General features: G+C 43.1%; 1 protein-coding gene across 3 annotated transcripts in view; it reads left to right on the top strand.

The window, feature by feature from the left end:
• LOC150088279 (atrial natriuretic peptide receptor 1) overlaps positions 1-22,416 on the top strand; it is a 1,689,763-nt gene that overhangs the window by 290,095 nt on the left and 1,377,252 nt on the right. For all 3 annotated transcript variants that reach the window (XM_090369441.1, XM_090369442.1, XM_090369440.1), the window contains exon 8: positions 7,249-7,378. In XM_090369441.1, the coding sequence (XP_090225567.1) occupies positions 7,249-7,378 (130 nt within the window). The remainder of the gene's footprint in view (positions 1-7,248; positions 7,379-22,416) is intronic.

The following is a 22,416-nucleotide window of genomic DNA, read 5'->3' as shown; positions in this document are numbered from 1 at the left end:
CTGTTAAATTCTGGCTCTCCAACTCATGTTCAATTGCGTAGAGATACTACATCATCCATCTGTTCAACATCTTTTTTTCCAGGCATGGAACGGCAGTGCTGAGCGATCCATTCCTCAGTGACCATTTTCCCTATTATCAGTTCAATTCAAAGAAGGTTGTGTCATAACCCAAAGGCCGTAATTCTTGGAATGTTCACAAAGCAGACTGAAAGAAAAAAAAACAAAAAAAAACACTATTACATTAGGGTTAACCGGAAAGCTAATTCATATACCCATGTGTATTGTGTTCTCTGGTCGATTTGCCGGACGAAAAGCCCCAGTTTCTGGGGGGGGGGGGGAGGGAATCTTGTTATCTACGTCTGAGACTAACTTAGCTACGGAGTGAAAAATTGCCATTAAAATTCCTCGCGTCATCGACGGGATTCGAACCCGGGCTTTTTCCACCCGGTGTGAAGAGGACGGTGACGATACCACTGTGCTAGCGGCGCAGACAATTGAATCGACCATGCGTAACGCCTTCTTAATGAGGCAACTTCTAGTGATGGTGAACTTGAATGTTCAGATGCAATTGACATCACTTGGCATCATGATATTATTAAAGATATGCATTCAGTTAGGACTGAGAGGCTACATACCTCAAATAATTCAGAACTTTTTAAAGCTGCACAAATTTCAAACAGAAATTTGTATCACATTCAAACAGAGGGTGTCCCTTAGGATTCCATACTGAGCGGTGCCCTATTTGGGATTCGGGTCAACAAAACGGTGGAAGATCTTCCAAAAACCATTGAAGTATACATGTACGCAGACGATCACACCTACCCTTCCAATCACAAAGTATAAATAATATCGAAAGACGGTTACAAATTGCTCTTGCCAGAATAGAAGCTTGGAGCGTACGCAATGGATAACGTCTTCCTGAACAGAAATTCACCACCACTCTGGCTCGACAACTCGGTCATTGCTTTTTATCTGTCAGTGTTTATGAACTCTGGCTCGGCAATGTCTGGTCAAAGTCAAACTTACTTTTTCAAACTACGGTCGCCTCATCCTGATCTTGAGCTAAATGTAAATAACGTGCAAATTTCTTTTGCTCACATGTCCGTTTTCTTGGCCTAACACTAGGCAGAAAACTGAACATTCAAGCATATGTCACCTACCTTCCGACTATCTGCTTGAAGAAAATGAATATCCTCCGATGTGCGTTATCTGTGTCGTGGGGCGCTGATCGACGTTCCCTAATCCAGCTTTATCGCGCTCTCATCAGGTCCCTCTTGGATTCTGGCTCTCTAGTGTATGAGCCTACGGGAAAAAACTACTTTAGAGCGATTGAACACGATCCAGCACAGTGCTCTGAGGACTTTCAGAACCTCCCCAGTTCAGAGCCTTTACTTCGAAGCCCACGAACCTCCCTTACATCTTCGCAGGAAACGTTACTTCTGCTGCATGACACAAAAATTGGCAGTTTTCCCTTTCACCCTAGTTGTAGATGCCTGCACAATACCGAATGGGAGTCATTTTACAGTAGTAAACCAAATTAAAACCGACCTGCTCCACTTAGATTTAAAGAACTGACTCAACCATGGAATAACGAAATCGACAATATATTTCAGGACATGACACCACCAGATCCACCTTGGACAAATATCTCTGCAATTTACAATGACTATTTTCAACAGAAGGAACACTTGTCTCCCTCCAATATCATGGAAGTTACATGAAACTCACCCTGCTTATAACTCACAGGCCTGTAAAATCTATACAGATGGGTCAAAAATTGATACCCAAGTTGATGCTGTTGTGATTTCCCTTAATTCACCGCTTCTGTCCGGTTACCAGTAGAATGCAGTATTTTTATTGATTCATTTATTAGATCTGTTTATTGCTCTGCTCAAGAGCTACCCCCTAGACAGCAGTAAGCTAGGGGTGTAATATTTAAATTCAGAGGTTAAGACAGGACAAGTGTCTGGCGGTTACATGGAGCACATGTATTTCGTACACAACTTACAGTGCGTACGAAAGGTACACACTGTAAGTTGTGTACCTTTCGGGACTTAACCCGAAAGGTACACAACTTACAGTGTTTGTAATTTTACGTACTTGAAAGTTGTGAAATACCGAAAAGCAGAGTAGATGGGCCTTCTCCACCAAGGGAGAGGCTACAAGAAAATTCATCCTAGACACTGACAGGGTGTACCCCCAGTCTCCTCCCTGGTTCCTCCCAGAACTAAACACAACCTATCTGATAACAGGACATGGACCTTTTAATGCCAAATTGACAGCTTTTGGGCTGGTCGATAGCCCTCTCTGCTTCTGTGGAGAGGCTGAGACCTGACATCATTTGATGCATAGAAGCGAATACTGCGAGGATCTACGATGCCACCTAATTACCAAAATTAGACATACGCTGCAGGTCCAGGAGCTATATTTCCTAGACACAGAGGAGTACAGGGCACTTTCGCGATTTGCCCAAGACTTGTTCTCCAGAAGAACACTACTTGCGATTCACGGACCAAACTAATTAAAACAAAATAATTAACACCTTATAACTTGGATGCTAGGCTGACTTCATCGTTAGGCCTCCCACGACTTGACTAAGACCGCAACTCTGCTGCCACCACTAAAACGACCAAAACGACCTTCCATAACAACCGACAAACCACTTCATTGTCTTTACCTGATCAAAACTGAAAGGAACAGGAGAAAACCAAAATTAATGAGAACACATACCCACCAGGACAAGAGTGAACAGAAGGTACCCCCAAATGATGTTAGACGAAGTGCAAAGTTGAACACTTTAACCCTCCGATTGCACACGCGGACACAGGGTTCGACTCGGCTCATATCTAGAACTGAGATAAGCAGACTTGATCCTGAAACTGACTGAAATAACCTTTGAGAAAACGAAACATAAGCCAACCAAGTGGACTGGAAACCCAAACATCACAACCGAACTGAACAGCAGCAATTGCTGCCACATGCTCTATTGGCGACCTGTGCTGGGCTCTAGCCCAACATACTTTCATTCCCTTCCCTGGAAGGGGGAAGCGACAGTGCTCCTGTCCCCTCCACTCCTTGCCATCCCCTAATTTTTCTCCTGGTGGGGCACGGGCATGCCCCACTGTACTCCCTTGGGGTCGCCTTCTCTATCGTCCCCATACTTCTGTCTTTCCTCCCCAGTCTTCTGTCTCCCTCCCTACTCCGCCTATATCGCCAGCGACACCCCACAAAATGAAAAAAATTTAAAAGTGTCCAAATTCTCTCCCCATACATGAACCCCTTTCGGCTTAACTAGATTCTAGCGTCCATCACCCCCTATTTTTTATTATTTTTTTATTATATATATATATATATATATATATATATTATTTATTTTTTCCATAGGCCCTAACCACTGAAATTTCAGGAAACTAGTTGGCAGGGCCGACCAGAGTAAATAATTTCTCAATACTGGTGAACTTGGTCTGCCTCCACGGGGCCAAGTGTGGGCAACGTTGGGCTCCAGCAGGGATCTAGCGGCTAAATGGCCAGAAGACAACGATACACAACACTACACTCATACAATATCCTACACTTTTAAATCTCTGGCCTTCCCAGTGAACTGGTACGCCTACAATGAAAGCAACGCGGAGATGGGGGAAATCTCTAATGCCGTTTGACACTAAATACACTTTACACTTTACCGAAGTGTCCCGAATTAAAGGATATTATTTTATCAAAAGTGCTGTAAATTACAAAACCATGAGAAATATATATATTTATTATATATCTCTTCAAAATAACATCAAGCTGTGTTCTATTGTTGAAAGCTTTCTGGATTCTGGTAAGGCTGTCCAGGAGGTTGCTATTAGTACATCTCCCCCTTAATCACAATGTGGCGGTACGGAGGCCTGTGATTAAAACAGTGGTCTGGAATGGTGGGATGGATTGCTTTTTCAGATATCTTGAGGAACCAACAGCCGACGGCAATAGACCTGAAATCTTGAGGCCGCTTGGAGTCTCTGCATTTAGGGACTGGCTGAGCAAAGTATGTGTTCCAGCTCTTTGGAGTCTCTGCATTTAGGGACTGGCTGAGCAAAGTATGTGTTCCAGCTCTTTGGAATCTCTTCACTTTCTAGGATTTTATTGTAAATATGGACTAGGAGGTCTATAATATATGAACTACAGATTTTGATTAGAAACAGAGGAAATCGGTCGGCATCCACTACAGCTTTCAGTGGAAGTTTTTTTGACAATCTCCATCAGATAGCTTCAGGTTATGGTTAGGAGTGATATTGGAGGTTTGCAGCGAGGGCCAAAAGGTGTGACAGAGGGTTGTGCATGTGACTGGTCGGTCTGTTGAAAAGTGAGCTCAGGCCATTCTTTAAATATTTCTTCCTTCATAGTCTTTTAGAGACCTTTTCAGCTTATCTAGGGCAAGTTGGTTGCAGACAAGTCGTTTTTGTCTTAAGAAGATAGCCCTTGCCTTTTTATAGGCGCCGAAGTCTTCGGCGTCAGCTGATGTTCTCCATCATCGGTAAGCCTTCTGCTTCTGGAGGAAAGTTTGATTGATTGCTCGATGAAACCATACAGAGGTTCTGGAAGTGATGGGTATTTCTTTTGCAGCTCCCTCTTTGGCTATTGCATAGAGTTCTTCGGCTAAGTGGCTTAAGGCTACGTCAGGAGGAAAAGTAAACAGGTATGTCCAGTAGAATTCTCTGAGACGTCTGAGGATGATTTCTGGTTTCAGAAATTTTGTAGAAAAGGTTAGTTCCCTCTCACGTTTGTTTTTATTTCCTGGGAAAGTGATGATTGTGATTTTTTTGTAAGGCGATTTCACATGTGATAGGATTTTTACTATAAGTCACGCAATAAAATTACCCTATAAACTTAGCTCTGGATCAGATTACTGAAATTTTAAGCCTGCTTTAATATACACTGCCTCGCTCAGCGCTGTGTGCGTCATAAATAGTAATGCCAACTCCCCTCACCTGTGATTTACTTGCTTGTAAGGAGTCGAACCAAACTGTGAAATCCTGTTGGATCCCAGGACATTCTGAAACAGCAGAAAATGAAAGAGCAGACCTTGCAGCCAAACAACCAGATACTACAAATTTGCAGATTTATCAAGTTCCATATTCCGATTTCAGACCAATCATTCGTAAAGCATTTTATAATAGCTGATAAATAATCTGTAGAGGTTATTCAGGGAACAAACTTTACCGAATAAAACTAGATCCAAAGCTGTGGTTTTCTATCTTCCCGAAAAGAAGGCGAAAAGAAATCATTTTAGGAAGGTTAAGGATTGGGAATAATCACCTCACATACCTGTATTTGTTAATGGATGGCAGCGCTTCCCAATGCACATCGTGTCATGTACAACTAACTGTTCGTCATTTATTAGTAGACTGCCCCCAAGTTTATAAATATCCGTTCAAACATCATTTGCTAATTCACAGTGATCACTAACATAAGCCAAAACATTATGACCACCTAACCTAATATGATGTTGGTCTCCCACGTGCAGCCAAAACAGCTCGTACCCGGTGAGGCATGGGCGCTACAAGATTTCTAAATATGTCTTTTGGTATCTGGTACCAACACATAACCAGCAGATTTTTTAACTCCTATAAGATCCGTGGTTGAGAAGCCGTGGATCGGAGTTGCTGTTCCAACACAAACCACAGATCCTCGATGGGATTGATATCTGGGGAATTTGAAGGCAAGGGCAATACCAAGAAGTATTCTCAAGTTCGGCGAACCAGTCTCAAACAATCATGGTGCATTATTCTGCTGAAAGACACCACCGCCAGAGGAGAAGACCATTGCGATGAAAGGGTGTACTTGGACACAATGATGTTTAGTTAAGTGTAAAGTGTTTGTAGGGTCAAATGGCACCAGGGGTTTCCCCCATCTCCACGTGGTTTTCATTGTCATGTGATACAGTATGCTGTAAAGGCCATAGATTTAAAAGAGTGTGGATTTTGTGGTGTGTAATGTCGTGTACTGTTGTTCTTCTGGCCTATTAGCCACTGGACTGCTGATGGGGCCCAACGTTGTCCACACTTAACCTCGGGGAGGTTGACGACAGAGTGCCTGGCACATGGATGACGGGACCTAGGACGTCCCAGCAGAACATTGCCCAAAGCATGACACTGCCGCCACCAGCTTGTTTTCGTCCCAAATTGCATCTAGGCGCCATCACTTACAAAGGTAAACGACGCACACGTACCCGGCCGTCCACATGGTGCTTTTTTTTTTGGTAGTTGTTGGCGCATCGGCTTCTGTGGCCATAGTGCACCTCCCAAGGTTTTTGAAGTATTTTGATCCAAGCCCGAGGCGAGATTCGAACCCGCGACCACATGGTGCGACAGGAAACGTTATGCATCGGACCAGACGACCTTCTTCCAATCACTCAAGCTCCAGTTGCGATGCTCGCGTGCCCATTGTAGGCGCTGTTTCTGGTGAACCATCGTTGGCATGGGCACTCGGAGCGGCCTCCGGCTACGCAGCCCCATTTTAAGCAGGGTTCGATGTATTGTGTTGCGACACATTACTCCCGTCACCAGGATTCCAATTACCGGCGAGTTGTGCCACGGTCTCTGTTCTGTTGCCAGGTTCCATCCGGGAGAGCCTTCGCTCATCTCGAGCATCGATGAGCCGTGGTCGTCCAACACCTCGCCTGGGGTTTGTGGGTTTCCCCTCTTCGGACCACTTTCGGTAGGGACTAACGGCTGACTGTGAGCGTCCCCCCACCGTGCCGGATATGCTCTGATCCAGTGGTCTGGCCATTACAATTTGGCCTTTGTCAACCTCTCTTACGTCCGTTGCCTTTCCCATCTAAAGAACAACAGTAACACTGATTAATGGAGATCAGTATCAGGTGTGTTTTATACGGTGTCCCGACCTGCGCGCGCGCGCTGTAGTTCACCTGCAGTTGCTTCGATTTGCATTATGACTCGCTGGTCATAATGTTTTTTTTGGCTCATCGGTGTATGATACTAATAAAACAGAACTGTTTACCTTCCTAAATTGTAGAGGAATATATCATAAAATATATTTATTACAATAAAGTTAATATTTCATAAGAACCATTAGAAAGACACAATATGGCCCTCTCAGTCTATGTGTCATTAAATTCCATCACAACAACAACATTAAATTTCACATAATATAAAGTTTATAATTATGTGCCGTAAAATTTTGTACTGTGAAAATGCATTGTTATTTTTCTACAGTCCTTTCTTATTTCTTTTTTTTTTTTCCTAGGCATTTCAAACTGGAAGCGGAATTAGCATCGATGACATGGAAAATAAAATGGGAAGATATTATCACATCTCCTGTTGGACAGAGAAAACGTCTTGGATCCAGAATTAGTTTGACTCGCATAAGCTTACCGGTTAGTACTTGGATAAATTATACTTTAATTTAAAAAAGCTTTCTGAAATTGAAATGAATTTTGATTTTTTTTAAACGGAAAAAAAAAAAAAAAAAAAAAACATTGCAATTAAAATTGTGCAATTCCTTATTTTTCAGAAGCATATTTGATATACGGATGATAACTTTTATCGAAACATTTCATGTACTTAACAATTCTTTCACTTAAATGATGCAAATGTACATCACCTTTTTCCGGTTAATTATCAAACAACAAAAATAATAAACATAACACGGTACGCCGCTATCGTAACGAAAAAAAAAAAAAAATCAATTCAAGTGACACCAACGATTCAAAGACTTTAGTTATTTTAAGGTGGATATTTTTAGAATTATTAAAAGGACTAATTTTAAAATTCGGTATTTGATGGGCGTTTGAACCCATGCGTATGTTCTTTGTATCGAGGACAGTACTCTGTCAAAGCCAGAGATTGAAAGTTTGTGGATCATAAATGTTGTGTAATATGTTGCGTCCATTGATCTTCGGGCGCGTTCGCCGCCAGGCCCCTAATGGGACCCGACGTTACCATACTCTGCCACGGTGAGGCCCGCCAGGTGTATCCATTTATTCATTTGTTTCTCTGGCAGGTCCTGCCACCTACTTTCCAGAGATTTTAGTGGCTAGGACATAAAAAAGAAAATGTATACGGTATATCGCGGTTTTGCCTAATTCATTTAAGAACGCAAGTTGGGTTTGTAAGCTGAAAGGATAATATTAGTGCCTGAAAAATCGGGATAAATTTTGATGTTTAAAAATTTTGACATGTCGGACTGCGCACTGTGAAAGATAAAAGTAATGGGGAGGGGAGACTGAAGACTGAGGGAGTAGAAATAGAAATAAGGGGAAGACAGGGAGAATGACCTTAGTTATCATTGGGACATGCCCATGCCTCACTAGAAAGAAAAGAGGGGTGGCGAGGAGGCGGGCAAAGCCATCTCCTCCCCTTCCCCTGGGAAATGGATGTAAAGCTCCATGCAAGGGAGCATGGAAGATGGGGGCCATGTGAATGTTCCGTCCCATTCATAAATATCATGATGGTCGCTTCAGATTAGGTCACATCTAGGAAGAGGGCCTTCAGGAATTCTGAGAAAGTCCAGGCCAGTGTCTCGCAGTTGCGGTAATGCCATCCTAAGGACAGATGGAATACAGTGGTTTTGCCTTGTTGGCAATTTCTTCAGTGATTCAAGTGTAGATGAGGGTCCAAGGTCTTGGCAGTTCCAGCCCACGTTCCCAGCTGCTTCATTCATGTGTTTCCTGGTTGGGTTTCAGGGTTATCATTGTCGGGTCCATCTGGGACCTCTGGAGGTGCTGGTGGTGGCGGCGGCAGGGTTTTCCTCCTTGTAAACAAATCTTGGGCGAAGTTGAAAGCAGGGTGTATGTGTCACGATCCTCAAGTAGGTATTTCTCCTTTCCCTTAGGGGTGAAATGCAGCTGAGTTATAAAAATGTATATCTTAGATTCTCGTATATCAGGCAGTCCTAGGTCTCATGTATCAGGTGGTCCTAGGTCTCCTGGACACCGCAGGCACATAGTAGGTTGGCAGAATTCCTAAGCAGATTCAGCTTGCCGCTGAAAGGATTATGGCCTGTGATGAGGTCGGTCATTAAAAGACCTGGGGAGAACCGAGTGGGAGATCTGGGGTTTGTCTTAGAAATGTCCGGGAGAAATTTCAGGGCAATGGCTCCCTTTGTGGATTCAGACCACCTTGTCTGCCATATTTGTTGGAGATAGTTATTGAGCCTGGCCAGCTTGAGCCTCGTGTGTTGGCTGGGTCCGTAGTGAAGCCACGGAAGGTGGTGGAACGTCCTATTCCAAGTAGATATATAATTCCAGCTTGGGCGACCTCGAGGTCCAGGGGCAGGAAGACAGTAAGTACCTGCAGGGCATGGGTACTGGTGATGCAGCTCGCCCTGGCGACCATTAGAAGGATCGGCCGCTGAATGATGTTCAGTTTCCGGCTGCCACAGTCGTGGGCTCCAGTCTCTGTGAAACCAGATGCTGGAGCCATACGTGATCGCAGGTACAAACTGCTTTACAGTACAAAGCTAGGGTACGCTTCTTTAATCTCCACTCTCGAGGAGTTACCCTAGCAACCATAGCTGTGTACTTTTTTTTATCTTTTTCTGGAGATGATTTAGATGTGGGATGAAGGAGAGTTTGTGTCTATGACAAACCCCAGGAGCTTCAGTTCAGATACCAGTTTGATTGTTGTGCCATTAGTTTTGTTTTGTGGTGGCCTCCGGTGATCCAGTTGTCCCCTGAGCAGGATGGACTGTGTCTTTGTGGCTGATATTTTGAGATGATGTTTCTGTACCCAGCTCTGGATGATAGTGAGTTTCCTGTTGTCAAATTGCTCCAGCTCTGCTCGGCAGTCAGCAGCAAAGATAAGGGAAAGGTCATCCGCATAGGCTAAGGTCAGAATTCCGGCTAGATTTCTGTTGAGGAATTCATCTAAGACACAATTCCAGAATATGGGTCCAAGGGTGGTGCCCTGGGGGCAGTCCCTATAGAGTTGTCCTTCGACTTTGGAGAGAGAGAGAGGTGTCTGAACCACCCCGCCTTCAAATTTGTAAGGTAACTGGCTATGCATCTGTTAAAGTTTCCTGGCCGCCTTGCCGCCCTCAGCCGACCAAAGACGCTTTGATCCCAAAGTCGATTGAGACGGCAAGTAGATATTTTCTCTTGCAGTTGTTGGCGGCATTTGTAATTACTTCTAGTGCGTCAACCGTCGACATACCCGAATAGAAACCAAACTGATTTGGTGCTGATAGGTTTGCTGTTCTATAGTGATCACATCTATTGGACTCACCAGAGGAATACAGGGAGCTAAAGGAATATGCCCAAAAACTATTTGGTAGGCGTAAAACACTGATAGCCATCTACAGAAGAAGATAAAAATAAAAAATAATAAAATAAAATGAATAAATAAATAAAAAGAGACACAGAACACGCGTGGAGAGGACTCAAGGAGAACCTCCCTCAGGAACCTGCTCACTACTAATCATCTAAAACCAGCGATCGCAAGAATAACCCCATGGAGATGCGAATCTTCCCATGATGAAGAGAACCACAGCCATTGATAATAGACTAACAACGGACCTGACCAGTGTTCATAGCTGAGGACAAATATGGATACCAAAGCCTACCAATCACAGAGAAGACCGACAAAGATAGAGAAACTCCAAGTTGCTACCTTGGCGGAGCCATATTGGCTCAAGGCTCTGCACTCTCTTGTGCAGTGCAATTCTTTTATTCCCACACCTGGCAGGGGAGGGAGTCTCTTCTCTTCCCTGCCACACCATTCCTTCCCTCTGGTGGGGCATGGGCATGCCTCCCTGAATAATTGGGGATCACCTACCCTATCGGCCCTCTTCCTATTTCAACCCCCAGCCTTCACTCTCCCCTCCCAGCACTTTCTCTTGCACAGGGTATAGCCCTACACTTCCAAATTTATAATACACCAAAAAATTTTCGCCCAACCTTTTAGACACTTCAGAAAAAGGTCTTCAGCGTCAAACCCCATATTAGCGCTTTAATGTAAGTGAACTAAAATCAATCGCGGTCGTTCCAATTTTATTTTAGGTCCTAGCCACTAAAATCCCAGGAAAGTAAGTGGCAGGACCTGCCAGAGTACAATTGACTCAATGGTAACACCCGGCTAGACTCCACGTGGCAAGGTATGGGCAACGTCGGGTCCCATTAGTATTAGTATTAGTATTAGTAACGGCCGTATGGTGCAAGAAAGCCTATGGCTTATGCTGCACCAGCCAAAAAAAAAAAAAAAAAATCCGAACAAAAGAATGATAAAAACAAAAATTAAATAAATAAATAATAATAATTAATAAATAAATAAAAATAATAAAATGAAATTAAAAATTAAATAAAAAGGAAATTAATCCTATCATCCTATGCGCTTCCCTTACCCGAAAGTACTATCCAGATGACCTTTGAATTTCTCCAAACTGTCGGCCTCTACCACCCATGAAGGCAACTTATTCCAGCAACTTATAACTCGCTGGCTAAAATAAAACTTCCTGCAGTCCAATCTAAACATTTCCCCGCGTAACTTGAATTTATGTCCCCTAGTTCTAGCATCATTTATAATCTTGAAAATTTGGTCCTCATTCATTTTACTGATGCCTCTCAGAGACTTAAACACCTCAATCAAATCTCCTCTAAGGTGTCTAGTTTCCAAACTCTGCAACCCACATATTCGAAGTCTTTCTTCATAAGGACGCCCTTTTGCCGATCTCACCAGGCGAGTTACCCTTCTTTGCACCCTTTCAAGAAGCTCGATGTCTTTCTTTAGGTGCGGTCTCCATACTTGAACACAGTATTCCAAGTGTGGTCTAACATAGGCCTTATATAATGGGACTATCACGTCCCTATCTCTACTTGCAAAAGTTCGATAGATCATCGATAGGACACCATGGGCCTTCCTTGCAACCTGTTTACAATGCTCAGAGAATTTCATGTCTGACCGTATCGTAACACCCAAGTCCCTTTCCTCCAGTACTGGGTTTAGTTGAACTCCACCAAGTGAATAAGTTATTTTGGGATTACTGTTTCTCAGGTGTAATACCTTACACTTTTTTGGATTAAAGCACAGCTGCCATTTTTCTGACCATTCTTGAAGTCTATCTAGGTCTCTCTGAAGAAGCTCAACTTGACAGTGATCATTAACTACTCTACCAATTTTAACATCATTTGCAAATTTAGACATCACGCCCTCTATCCCTTCATCAATGTCGTTTATGAAAATTAAAAACAACAGTGGTCCTAATACTGATCCTTGGGGAACCCCACTTCTTACATCAACCCAATCTGAGGAATAGCCATTTATTACAACCCTCTGCCTCCTGCCCTGAAGCCATCCTTCTATCCATCTAAGGATTTTCCCAGTGATTCCAACCTGTTCCAGCTTATAAAGCAACCGCTCATGTGGGACTGAGTCAAAAGCTTTGCTGAAATCTAAATAAACAATGTCGAAATTATTCCCTAAATCCAGCTCGTGAGTGACCCTTTCGAGATAGCGAACCAGATTTGTTAAACATGATTTTCCCTTTACAAAACCATGCTGAGTATCCTTGAGAATTTCAATTCGATCCAAATGATCCTGAATTTCACCCTTGATTCATGCCTCCATGATTTTCCCTACTACTGAAGTCAGACTGACAGGTCGATAATTTCCCACTTCACTTTTAGAGCCACCCTTATGTATGGGAGATACATTTGCACTTTTCCAATCCAAGGGAATCTCCCCAGAGTCTAGTGATGCTCGCATAACCAGCCTCAGTGGTTCAATGCACTCGCTTGCCGCCTCTCTCAAGATTATAGGGTATATTCCATCAACTCCAGGAGCCTTACTAGTCTGTAGGCTTGAAAGTTTTTTCATTAAATAATCTTGCGAAATTTCGATATCATTAATTACATATTTTTTAACTTCGCTCCCACAATTTCCCATTGCCACAAAAGGCTTTTCATTTGTAAATATCGATGCAAAATAACTGTTGAGTTCATCTGCAACGGCAGCTGGTGTATTTATTACTATCCCCTTTCCCTTACGTAAAGGTCCGATCTGGTTTGTCCTGCTCTTCTTGGCATTTATATATGTGAAGAATTCTTTATCCCCCCTCTTTGCTCTGTTTGCTAGTGATTTCTCATAAATTAGGGGCCTGGCGGCCAATAAGCCGGATAAAGAATGGGCACAACATATAACACTACTCATGACCCACACACTTCTAAATCTCTGGCTTTGACAGGGTACTGTTGCCGATACATAGAACATTCGCGGAGATGGGAGAAATCCCAGGAGCAGCTAGACCCTCAATATACCTCATACCTCATACCTCTATAGTGATCATCCAGTCTCAGCCTGAGCAGCTGCTCCAGCACTTTACTCAGCACAGCGAGAAGAGCAATGGGTCGATAGGATTCAGGGCAATCTTGAGGCTTCCTTGAGTTCTTGAGGATGAGCCTAATAGCGGCAGTTCACCATTCAGTGGGAAAATACTCCCAGGAGAGTGTTTTGCACTCCCAGCATTGCATTGTAGGCCTTACGCACCTCTCTGTATTCGTTCCATGAGAAATCTATGTCAGCCGGGGGCCACGTTCTTCCGGTACGTTGGAACGCTCTTCTCTTTTGTTGAACCTGGCACCGCAGGGTATGAAGGCAGTGGTTGTGGGTTGTATTACTCCACTTTCTTTATTATTTCTGGTTCGAGCAGGTCCAGGTCAGGGGTTTCGTTGATCCTGACTCTAGCAATAGCCCTGGAAAGTTTCGTTTCAGTGAAATACTCCTCCAGTTGCTGATAGTCGTAGTTGTCATTATCTCTGCACAGTTGTTGTTGCTCAGTGGAGATTTGGTCAGGCAATGGTTTGTAGATATGGTCTAGCCCATTGACCATTGAGTGGTTCCAGTTCGTAGTTTTGTTTTCTTGTGGGGTGGTGGTGGAGCAGACAACCTGTACTCTGCGGAGTTTATTGGTAATTGTCCTGATAACCGTGCTCCAGGGATCCTTGTTACCAGTGGTGGAGATAAAATGCTCCCAGGAGAGTTTTTTTCACGCTCAGAATTGCATTGTAGGCCTTACGCACCTCTCTGTATTCGTTCCATAACAAATCTATGTCAGCCGGGGGCCACGTTCTTCTGGCACGTTGGAACGCTCTTCTCTTTTGTTGAACCTGGCACCGCAGGGTAGTATGAAGTTCTGGGAGGTCCACCTTTCGCCCGGATAAGGGCACTCATACAGCGAGGCACTGAGTCCACTAATTCACGAAAGCGTTCCACAGGTATTTCCATTCATGTTTGCTGCCGCTGTCCATAATTCCATTACATTTCTGGGTGTAGGATCCAAAGCTTGAACGGACCTTTCCACAGCATCCTAAAGATGCTCCACAGGGTTTATGTCCGGTGAACGGGGAGCTTATTCCATGGTGGTAAAATCTGCAGAATGCTCTTCGAACCATGTTCTAGTCACCACGACTCTATGGGGTGCCATGGTGACTAGTCCTGTTGGAAGAGTCCACTATCCTGTGGCTGCACGATGACCATGAAGGGATGCAGATGGGATGCAAGGATAGGCAAGTAACCCGCACCGATCCTATACCTCTGCTCTCTTGCACGATATTTTCTTTCCACTTCCACGGGCGAGATGGTTTCACTGTCTCTCCCCTTTCCTCCTTGTGGGGCATGCCCCACTGACCACAGGGGTCACATCCTTCGTCGACACATTAATTTCTTTTTCCTCTCCCGATCTTCAGTCTCTCCCCTACTCTGGTCACTTTAACAGCGTAAGATAAACAGACTAAATTTAAAACTTTCAAATTCCATTGTACAAGTGTTCCTCTTGACTTCTAACGCTTTCAGCGCTCGGTCCTACCTTTTTTTTAAGGCCCTAGCCACTGAAATCTAATCTCCGTAAACTAAGTGGCAGGACCTGTCAGCGTACGTATTTAAAATACTGGTGTACTTGGTCTACCTCCACAGGGCTATGTGTGTGCCCCAATAGGGATCAAACAGCGAAATGGCCAGGTAAACAATGGTACACGGCACTAAACTTAACAATATCAATACACTTTTAAATCCCTGGCCTTTACAGTCTACTATAACACATGGCAATGTATACTACAAGGAGATGGGGGAAACCCCTGGTGCCGTCAGACCCTAAAGAGAGAGAAAAAAAAAAAAAACAGACCGTTCATAGATACGTCTAGACATACCAGAGGTCTCTACGTGTGCCAGTTGAACACGCCCCAGACCATTACTGACCTGCCTGAAGAGTTTGTTTACTTTATGGGTGCATAGCTTCGTGCAGTTTCCGCCAGATAAGCACCATCATGGACGCTCCAAATAACTGGAAGCCGGATCCATCGCACCAGGAGACCCGTCTCCAATCATCCAAAGTCCAGTGTTGATGTTCTTTCGCCCAAGTTCAGAAGTAGGATCCTGTGTCGTGGTGGTAGCAAAGGGACTCTGATGGGTTGGCTGCTCCCATAACCTATTCCCGCTAATGATCGCCTTGGCGGAGACGTTTCTGCCAGCTCTCTCATTGACAAAAGTGTATTCGTGTCTGTAAAGTGTATTCGTGCACCGGAGGTTTCCCCCAACTCTCCGTTGCTTTCATTGTTGACATAACAGTTCACTGCAAGGGCCAGAGATTTAAAAGTGTATGGATTTCGTAAGTGTAGTGTTGTGTATAGTCGTTCTTCTGGCCATTTAACCGCTAGACCCCTACTGAGGTCCAACGTTGTCCACACTTAGCCTCGTGGAGGCAGACCAGGTACCCAGTGGTTCATATTTTACTCTGGCAGAACCCGCCACCTAGTTTCCTAAGATTTCAGGGGTAGGGCATAAAAAAAAATTGTGGGGAAATAATCGCTGAAAAAGGTCTAAGCCTAAAGAGTTTTGCTTGTGCGGTGTGAATTTGTGAATGTTTTAATTTTTGACATGTGGGACATGCGCAGGTGTCCCCAACTCTGTCATAGACAGAGTTGGGGAGGGAGACTGAAGACTGGAAAAAAAAGCCAGAAGTATGGGAACAATAGATTGGTGCCCCCAAAGCAAGTGGGTCAGGCTCATGCTCTACCAGGAGTACTATGGCAGGGAGTGGCAGGGGAGGGAGGGAACAGGAAAACGTCTCCCCCCTACCAGGGGATTGTGAATTAAAAGTGAATAGGACTAGGGAGTCTTATTCAGACCGGGATATGGCATACCACAGGTAGTTCCTGCATATATGTCCAGTGCGTGTTTTTTGACACTTGGTTTGTTTGTATGCACTCATCTTCGTCGCTTTGTCTGACCAGGTTCCTTGTCACTTTGCTATTTTATTTGATCTTTCTAGGGTCCTTTGATCCGTTTGTGGTCTCACTTTAGTTGGGATTGTCTTCTTCCATGCTCATTTTTATTTCCTCTTGCTCTTTGCAGTCTTGTGGGGTGGTCGATTTTCTTTGAGTATATAATTTCCTTTTATTCATTGCGGACGGTTTCCGTTCTTCTTAGGTCGAAGACTTCTCGTTCAAACCAGCTGAAAGCCGCTAGTTGTCTTCTGTGTCCAAAAGATGGTGTTCTTGGTTTTTTTGGTATGTATTGTATTTTAGTTATTAGCACGCTTCTGTGTTCCTCATAGAACTAACAGTTGTGCATTATATGATGCCATGTTTCAGGCTCACTGCAGGTGCAAGTTAGCTCCTCCGTTATACCCAGCATGTTCAATTTTGCCCTGAATGAGCCATGGCCCATTAGTAAGTAGGTTGTATTTAACACCGGGTTAAACCACGGGGGTGGGGGGTTTCGGATACATCTTGGCAACCAGTGGTATGAATCGCTTCGTTACTTTGCCTTTGTTTGATGCTGTCCTGCCGCAGCTGTAGCAGGTGAGCCACGAGTCTATGATTTTATGCTTTGCGGTTGTTGTTTGGTTCTAGGATGAGTCCATAGATTGTAGTGGGGTTCCCTTAGACAGGTGATACATCAGCCCGCAGCGAATCACCTCCAGGTCCAGTGGGAGGACTCCCGTCAAGATCTGGAGGGCGTGCGTGCTCACTGTTCTGCATGCACGAGATATGAAAAGCATAATGTTACACTGGATTGTGCCCAGGTGTGTTTTATTTACTACTGTTTCTGATTTTTTTGTACCATATAGAGGATCCGTAGGCAATGGCTGGGATGAAAATTTATTTGTAGTACAGGGACAGGGTTTTTCTGGTTAATCCCCAGTCCCTGCGTGAGACCCTTGCTATTAATGCTGCATAATTCCTTAGTTTTTCTTTCAGGTAGATGATGTGCGGGGTTAAGGCTAAATTACTGTCGATTGTAATTCATAAGTATCGTATTTGTTTTGCAAGTTTGATGGTTGTTCCTGATATCTTTATTTGCGGTGGTCTGTAGATGTCAAGCACTCCTTTGAGTAGAACAGAGTTCGTCTTCGTGGGTGAGGTCTTCAACATGTGTAGCTTTGCCCAATCCTGTAACAACTGTATTGCCTGGTTTGCATGAGTCTCCACGCCCGATCTCGAGTGCGCCTCCACCATCAGGACTAAATCGTCAGCAAAGGACTGGCAGTTCACTTTGCAGAAGTCCTGAGCCAGGAAGTCATCAAAGACAATGTTCCACAGGAGCTGCCCCAGGACCAAGCCCTGGGGGAAGCCCGCAGTCCGCAGGCAGCCCCTGCGGACCCACCGAGCCATTTTTCGAAAAGGTGTTACCACTTCAATTCTTCGGCCAGTTAGGTAATCCTTTATACACATGTAGAGGTTGGTTGGGAGCGCTGCCTCCCGAAGCCAGCAGAGGATGCTCGGCTACCACAGGGTGGTCAACGCCCCGGTGAAGTCCACTGCGATGACTAGGAAGTACTTCTGTCACATTGGGTCGCTTTGAATATAAAGTTTTGGACTGCTTCTCTGGTTGATAATCCCGGTTTGAAACCATATTGTTTTGGTGACTCTAGATTTGCAGCTTTGTAGTGGCTCATAATTCTTTTGTGCAACAGCCTTTCATACAGTTTACTCAGAGTAGTCAGTAAAGCTATCGGTCGGTAAGTATCCAGTTGTTCTGGTGGCTTGTTAGGGTTCTTCAGGATGAGTTTCAGATTCGCGGTTTTACTGAAGGTCGGAAATTTCCCCGCTTGCAGGCAGCAGTTGAGAAGTTTGAGCAGGAGGCCAGGTATGTGTTCCACAGCCTTTTTGATCAGCTCCGGCTCCAGGAGTTCCGGTCCCGGGCATTTCCTATTTCGCATCTGTGCCGCAGCATTTTGTAGCTCCTCCATGGTGAAGGGCGGTTCCATTTGTTGCGATGTGCATGCTTTGTTCGCTTGGCAAATTTCTTCCTTCTTGTCACTGAGGTTGTCTGGGGATTCTAGAATGATTGTATTTAGAATGTTATTAATTGAATCATCCCATGTTGTAGTGATGGATCCTTGAGGCGTTTTTGTTACCGACGTTATTTCCCCCCTGGGGAGCTTATTTGTGGTTATTTTGTATACCACCCCAAAGAGATCCTCATTTCCGGTCACAGAGACTAGTCGCTCCCAGGAGGCTTTCTTATTTTTCTTTATTTTTTCAGTGTAGGCACTGCGTAGCTGTTGGTATTGGTATCTTAGATAGTCTACCTCTGCCGGTGGCCAGGTTTTCTGTCCCTTTTAGTATTCTTTTCTCTTTATTTGAACTTCGTTTCGTAGTCTTTGTAACTTCGGGGTCCACCACGGCATGGCTCCTATGGAAGTTGTCTTCCTTTTCATCGCCATTTCCGCTGCAGTGGTTATAATGTGGGTGACTTTCTCCTGCATCCTGTCCACGTTTTCCATCCTGTCACTCTCCCATCTGGTCACTTCCTCCTGTGCTTGCGCTTTGGACGTGGTTTGAGTTGCACAGTTGTGCTCAATTTTAGTCCAAGCATTAACTAGAGAGGCCTTTGGGACCATTGCCCGTTTAACTTGGGCAGTATGTTTTTAACGCTGTACGAAGTTTGAGTGTTTTTAAATTTCCATTTTGGCTTGAGTGGATCATAGCTCTCTAACGGACTTGTGTATATATGTATATAGTTGACTATTCACCATATTTGGAGTCTAGTTTTTAATTGTAAATAAACTTTTTTAGTTATACAATGTCGTCTTCTTCTGAGGAAGAGATACCTGAAGAAGATATAAGGGCGGCAACAACGGACATGACAGAGGACGAGAAAGAAGAGATAGCACGTGAAGTACTAACACAAGCTGAAGAATTAACTGAGATAGGGATTTTTGCAGGAACTACCCTAAAGAGAACACCAGTAAAACAAGATTTAATATCATTGTCAGGTCCTTTAGTGGATGTGAGTACAGCGTCAAAGAAAAGGAAGTCAAGGAAGAGAGTGTCGGGAAGAATAACGGATACTATCTCTGATGGAGAATTGAGTCAGAAGGAGAAACGTAAGAAAAAGAAGGGAAGAGACAGTTCCTGAGATAGTGACTCAGGGATTTGAGCATATTTATAAGGCTAGGGAACAATTGAATAGTTTTTTGTGGAATCCTGTGAGTAAAATTCCGACTGCTTCTGTTAGAATTATAATGGAGTTTTGGGATGCCTTGGATAAAAAGATGCACGAAGTCCAAACTGAAAATTTACTTTTGAAAGACAGACTAAAAAGAACTAAGAAAGACAGTAGTGTAGGATACGCAGATGTTGTTAAAAAGAATGAAATAGAAGAGAAAGGAGCTCCGAAGGTTTTAATAATTAAGGCCGACGTGGAGCGTTTTAAAACAAGTGAGCAGGTTAAGGAAGAAATTTTAAAGGAAGTGCGTCCATTGCTGTCAAGTATTAAAGTTCACAATATCAGGACGATTCGTGATAGAGGCGTCTTGGTTGAGGCCTCTAATGAGGACCTGGCAAGAATTAAATCATCTACTAAGATACAAGAAATTGGGTTGAAGTATGCTGTACCAAAGTTGATAAATCCAAAAATAATTGTGTATGATATATAGAAGAAGATATGCAAAAAGAAGAATTTTGCAAGCAACTATGGCTAAAGAACTTTAAAGATTTTGGAATTAGTGAGAAGAAGATTAAAGAAGGAGTCGAGGTTCTTACCATCAATCGAAGTAAAGTAACAAATATGAATAACTGGATTGTTCAGGTGGTTCCAGAAATTTGGAAAATAATGTGTAATAAATCTAGGCTATTTTTAAGGTGGTCCTCCTGTAAGTTCAAAGAAATCTTTGCTCTGACTCAATGTTATAGATGTCTTAATTTTGGACACATTGCAAATACTGTAAAAGAGAGGTGGTGTGTGGACACTGTGCGGGCTCACATTTGTATAAGGATTGTCAGAATAGGGCTAATGAGTCAAAATGTTGTAATTGTACTAAGCGTGGTGTGGGGGCTGTCCATGTCGCAACGAGCAAGATTTGTCAGGAGTGTGTCAAGGCCTTAGAATTATATAAAAAGAAAATACATTATGGCTAACAATTTGAAAATATTGCAACTAAATGCCCAAAAAGCAAAGGCTGTTGCATCAGAAGTCAATATGTATATTGAACAAAATGACGTGGCTATTGCACTCTTGCAGGAACCTTATTCTTTGAATGAACAAATAATAGGATATCCGAAACATTATAGGATTATTAAAGAAGGGATTAATCCTTTAGCTGCCATAATAATTAGGAATCCTAATTTAGTCGTAACTAAGGTTACAAAATTATGTAATAAATGCTATGTTTGTTGTGAAATATTGGGAAGTTTCGGAAGATGCTATTTTGTTTCCTTATATTGTCCGCCAAATGACGATATTGATGGTAGTGTAAGATATTTGGAAATGATGTATAATAAATTGGGTTCCTGTAGGGTAGTGGTGGCCGCGGATTCAAATTCTAATTCTCCGTTGTGGGGCAGTGAGGGAACCGATGAGAGAGGTGAGGTCCTTGAGGAATTCCTTGCTGCTTCCGGAATGGAGGTAGCCAATATATTGGGACATATTCCGACATTTAGCTCTGTGCATGGACAGTCGTACATTGATTTTACTTTGGCCACGAGAAATATGATTAGGAATGTTATAAATTGGAAGGTATTAAATAGTACTAGTAGTGACCACAACACTATCTCTTTTGAATTGGGTTTTAATAATCAGAGCAGGGTTGGTATTGATACTGGCAGGTTTAAGACCAGAAATGTGAATTGGTCTAGATTTGAACAAGAATGTGTTAGAAAGTTCAGTGATATTTCTTGGACTGATAAGAGTGCAGAGGATTGTGTTAGGACCTTGACTTCAGTTATTGTGAATGTGTGTGTGAAAGTTATGAAGAAGAACTTTAAAGTTAATAAGCGAGATTTTTGGTGGACAGCAGAACTGACTGAGAAAAGGAAGAATATGTTCTCTAAAAGAAGGGATTTTCAACGTGTTAGAAGATTAGGTGATAGTTATTTATGTAGTTTGTATAAAGATGTTTATCAGAAAGCTCGTGCAGATTATGTCCGGTTGTTGAATAAGACAAAACAAGATAGTTGCAGAAAGTTTGTTGGAGAGCGGGGATCTAAAGATCCATGGAGTTCGATTTTTAAGTTAGTCACTAATAAAAAGGCCATACAGGACATAGTTTATACGCCTGATGATTTGAATACGTGTATCGTAAGTTGGCAAGATTCTGTAAGCAGGATCCTGGAAGATCTCTTCCCGATGGACACTGGAGAACTGGGGCGGGATCAGATGCAAATGTTGAAAGGGAATAAAAATTATAAGTCAAGTATAGTGGAAGAACAATTTACTATGAATGAAGTAATAGAAGCTGTAGACCGCGCAAAGGATGGAAGGTCGCCGGGCCTTGATAAAATAGAAGTAATTGTAATGAAGAAGGTTTTTTATTTAATACCTGAATTATATATGCAAATCTTTAATAAATGTATGCAAGAAGGTACCTTCCCATTAAGTTGGAAAACAGCTGAAATAAAGTTGCTGGTAAAAAATACTGATGGGCTATTAAATGAAACCGGAGGGTACCGGCCTATCGCACTCTTGTCGGTTCTGGCTATAACTTATGAAAGGTTAATTATGAATCGAATTATGATTAAATACAATGAAATGAATATGTCCTCTGTGAACCTATATGGTTTAAAAAAGGGTAAGTCCACAGAGGATGCAATTTATAGGTTGGTCCAGACCGTCGAGGCTTGTGATGGTAGGTACGCTCTTGGGATTTTCATTGACTTCAAAGGTGCATTTGATCGATTGTGGTGGGAAGGTATCTTAAGTCGCATTAGGAAATTAGAGTGTTCAGAAGTACTTTTTAAGTAGTTTAGAAGTTATTTTCAAGACCGAGAAATTGTTATAAGAACTAAATATAGTGAAGTGAAAAGAAATGTACATAGAGGTTGTCCTCAGGGTTCGGTGATCGGCCCCAATGCGTGGAATATGGTACTAGATGAATTTTTAGAAGTAAATGTAGAAAATGTGGACAAAATTGCATATGCGGATGATCTCGTCCTGGTTGTCCGGGGCAATGCCCGATCTGACATTGAAAATAGGGCAAAAT

Source organism: Mastigoproctus giganteus, chromosome 3 (genome assembly GCF_048544385.1).
Source record: "Mastigoproctus giganteus isolate SK-2022 chromosome 3, ASM4854438v1, whole genome shotgun sequence".
NCBI classification, from domain to species: domain Eukaryota; kingdom Metazoa; phylum Arthropoda; class Arachnida; order Uropygi; family Thelyphonidae; genus Mastigoproctus; species Mastigoproctus giganteus.
This window is presented reverse-complemented; position numbering and strand designations above follow the sequence as displayed.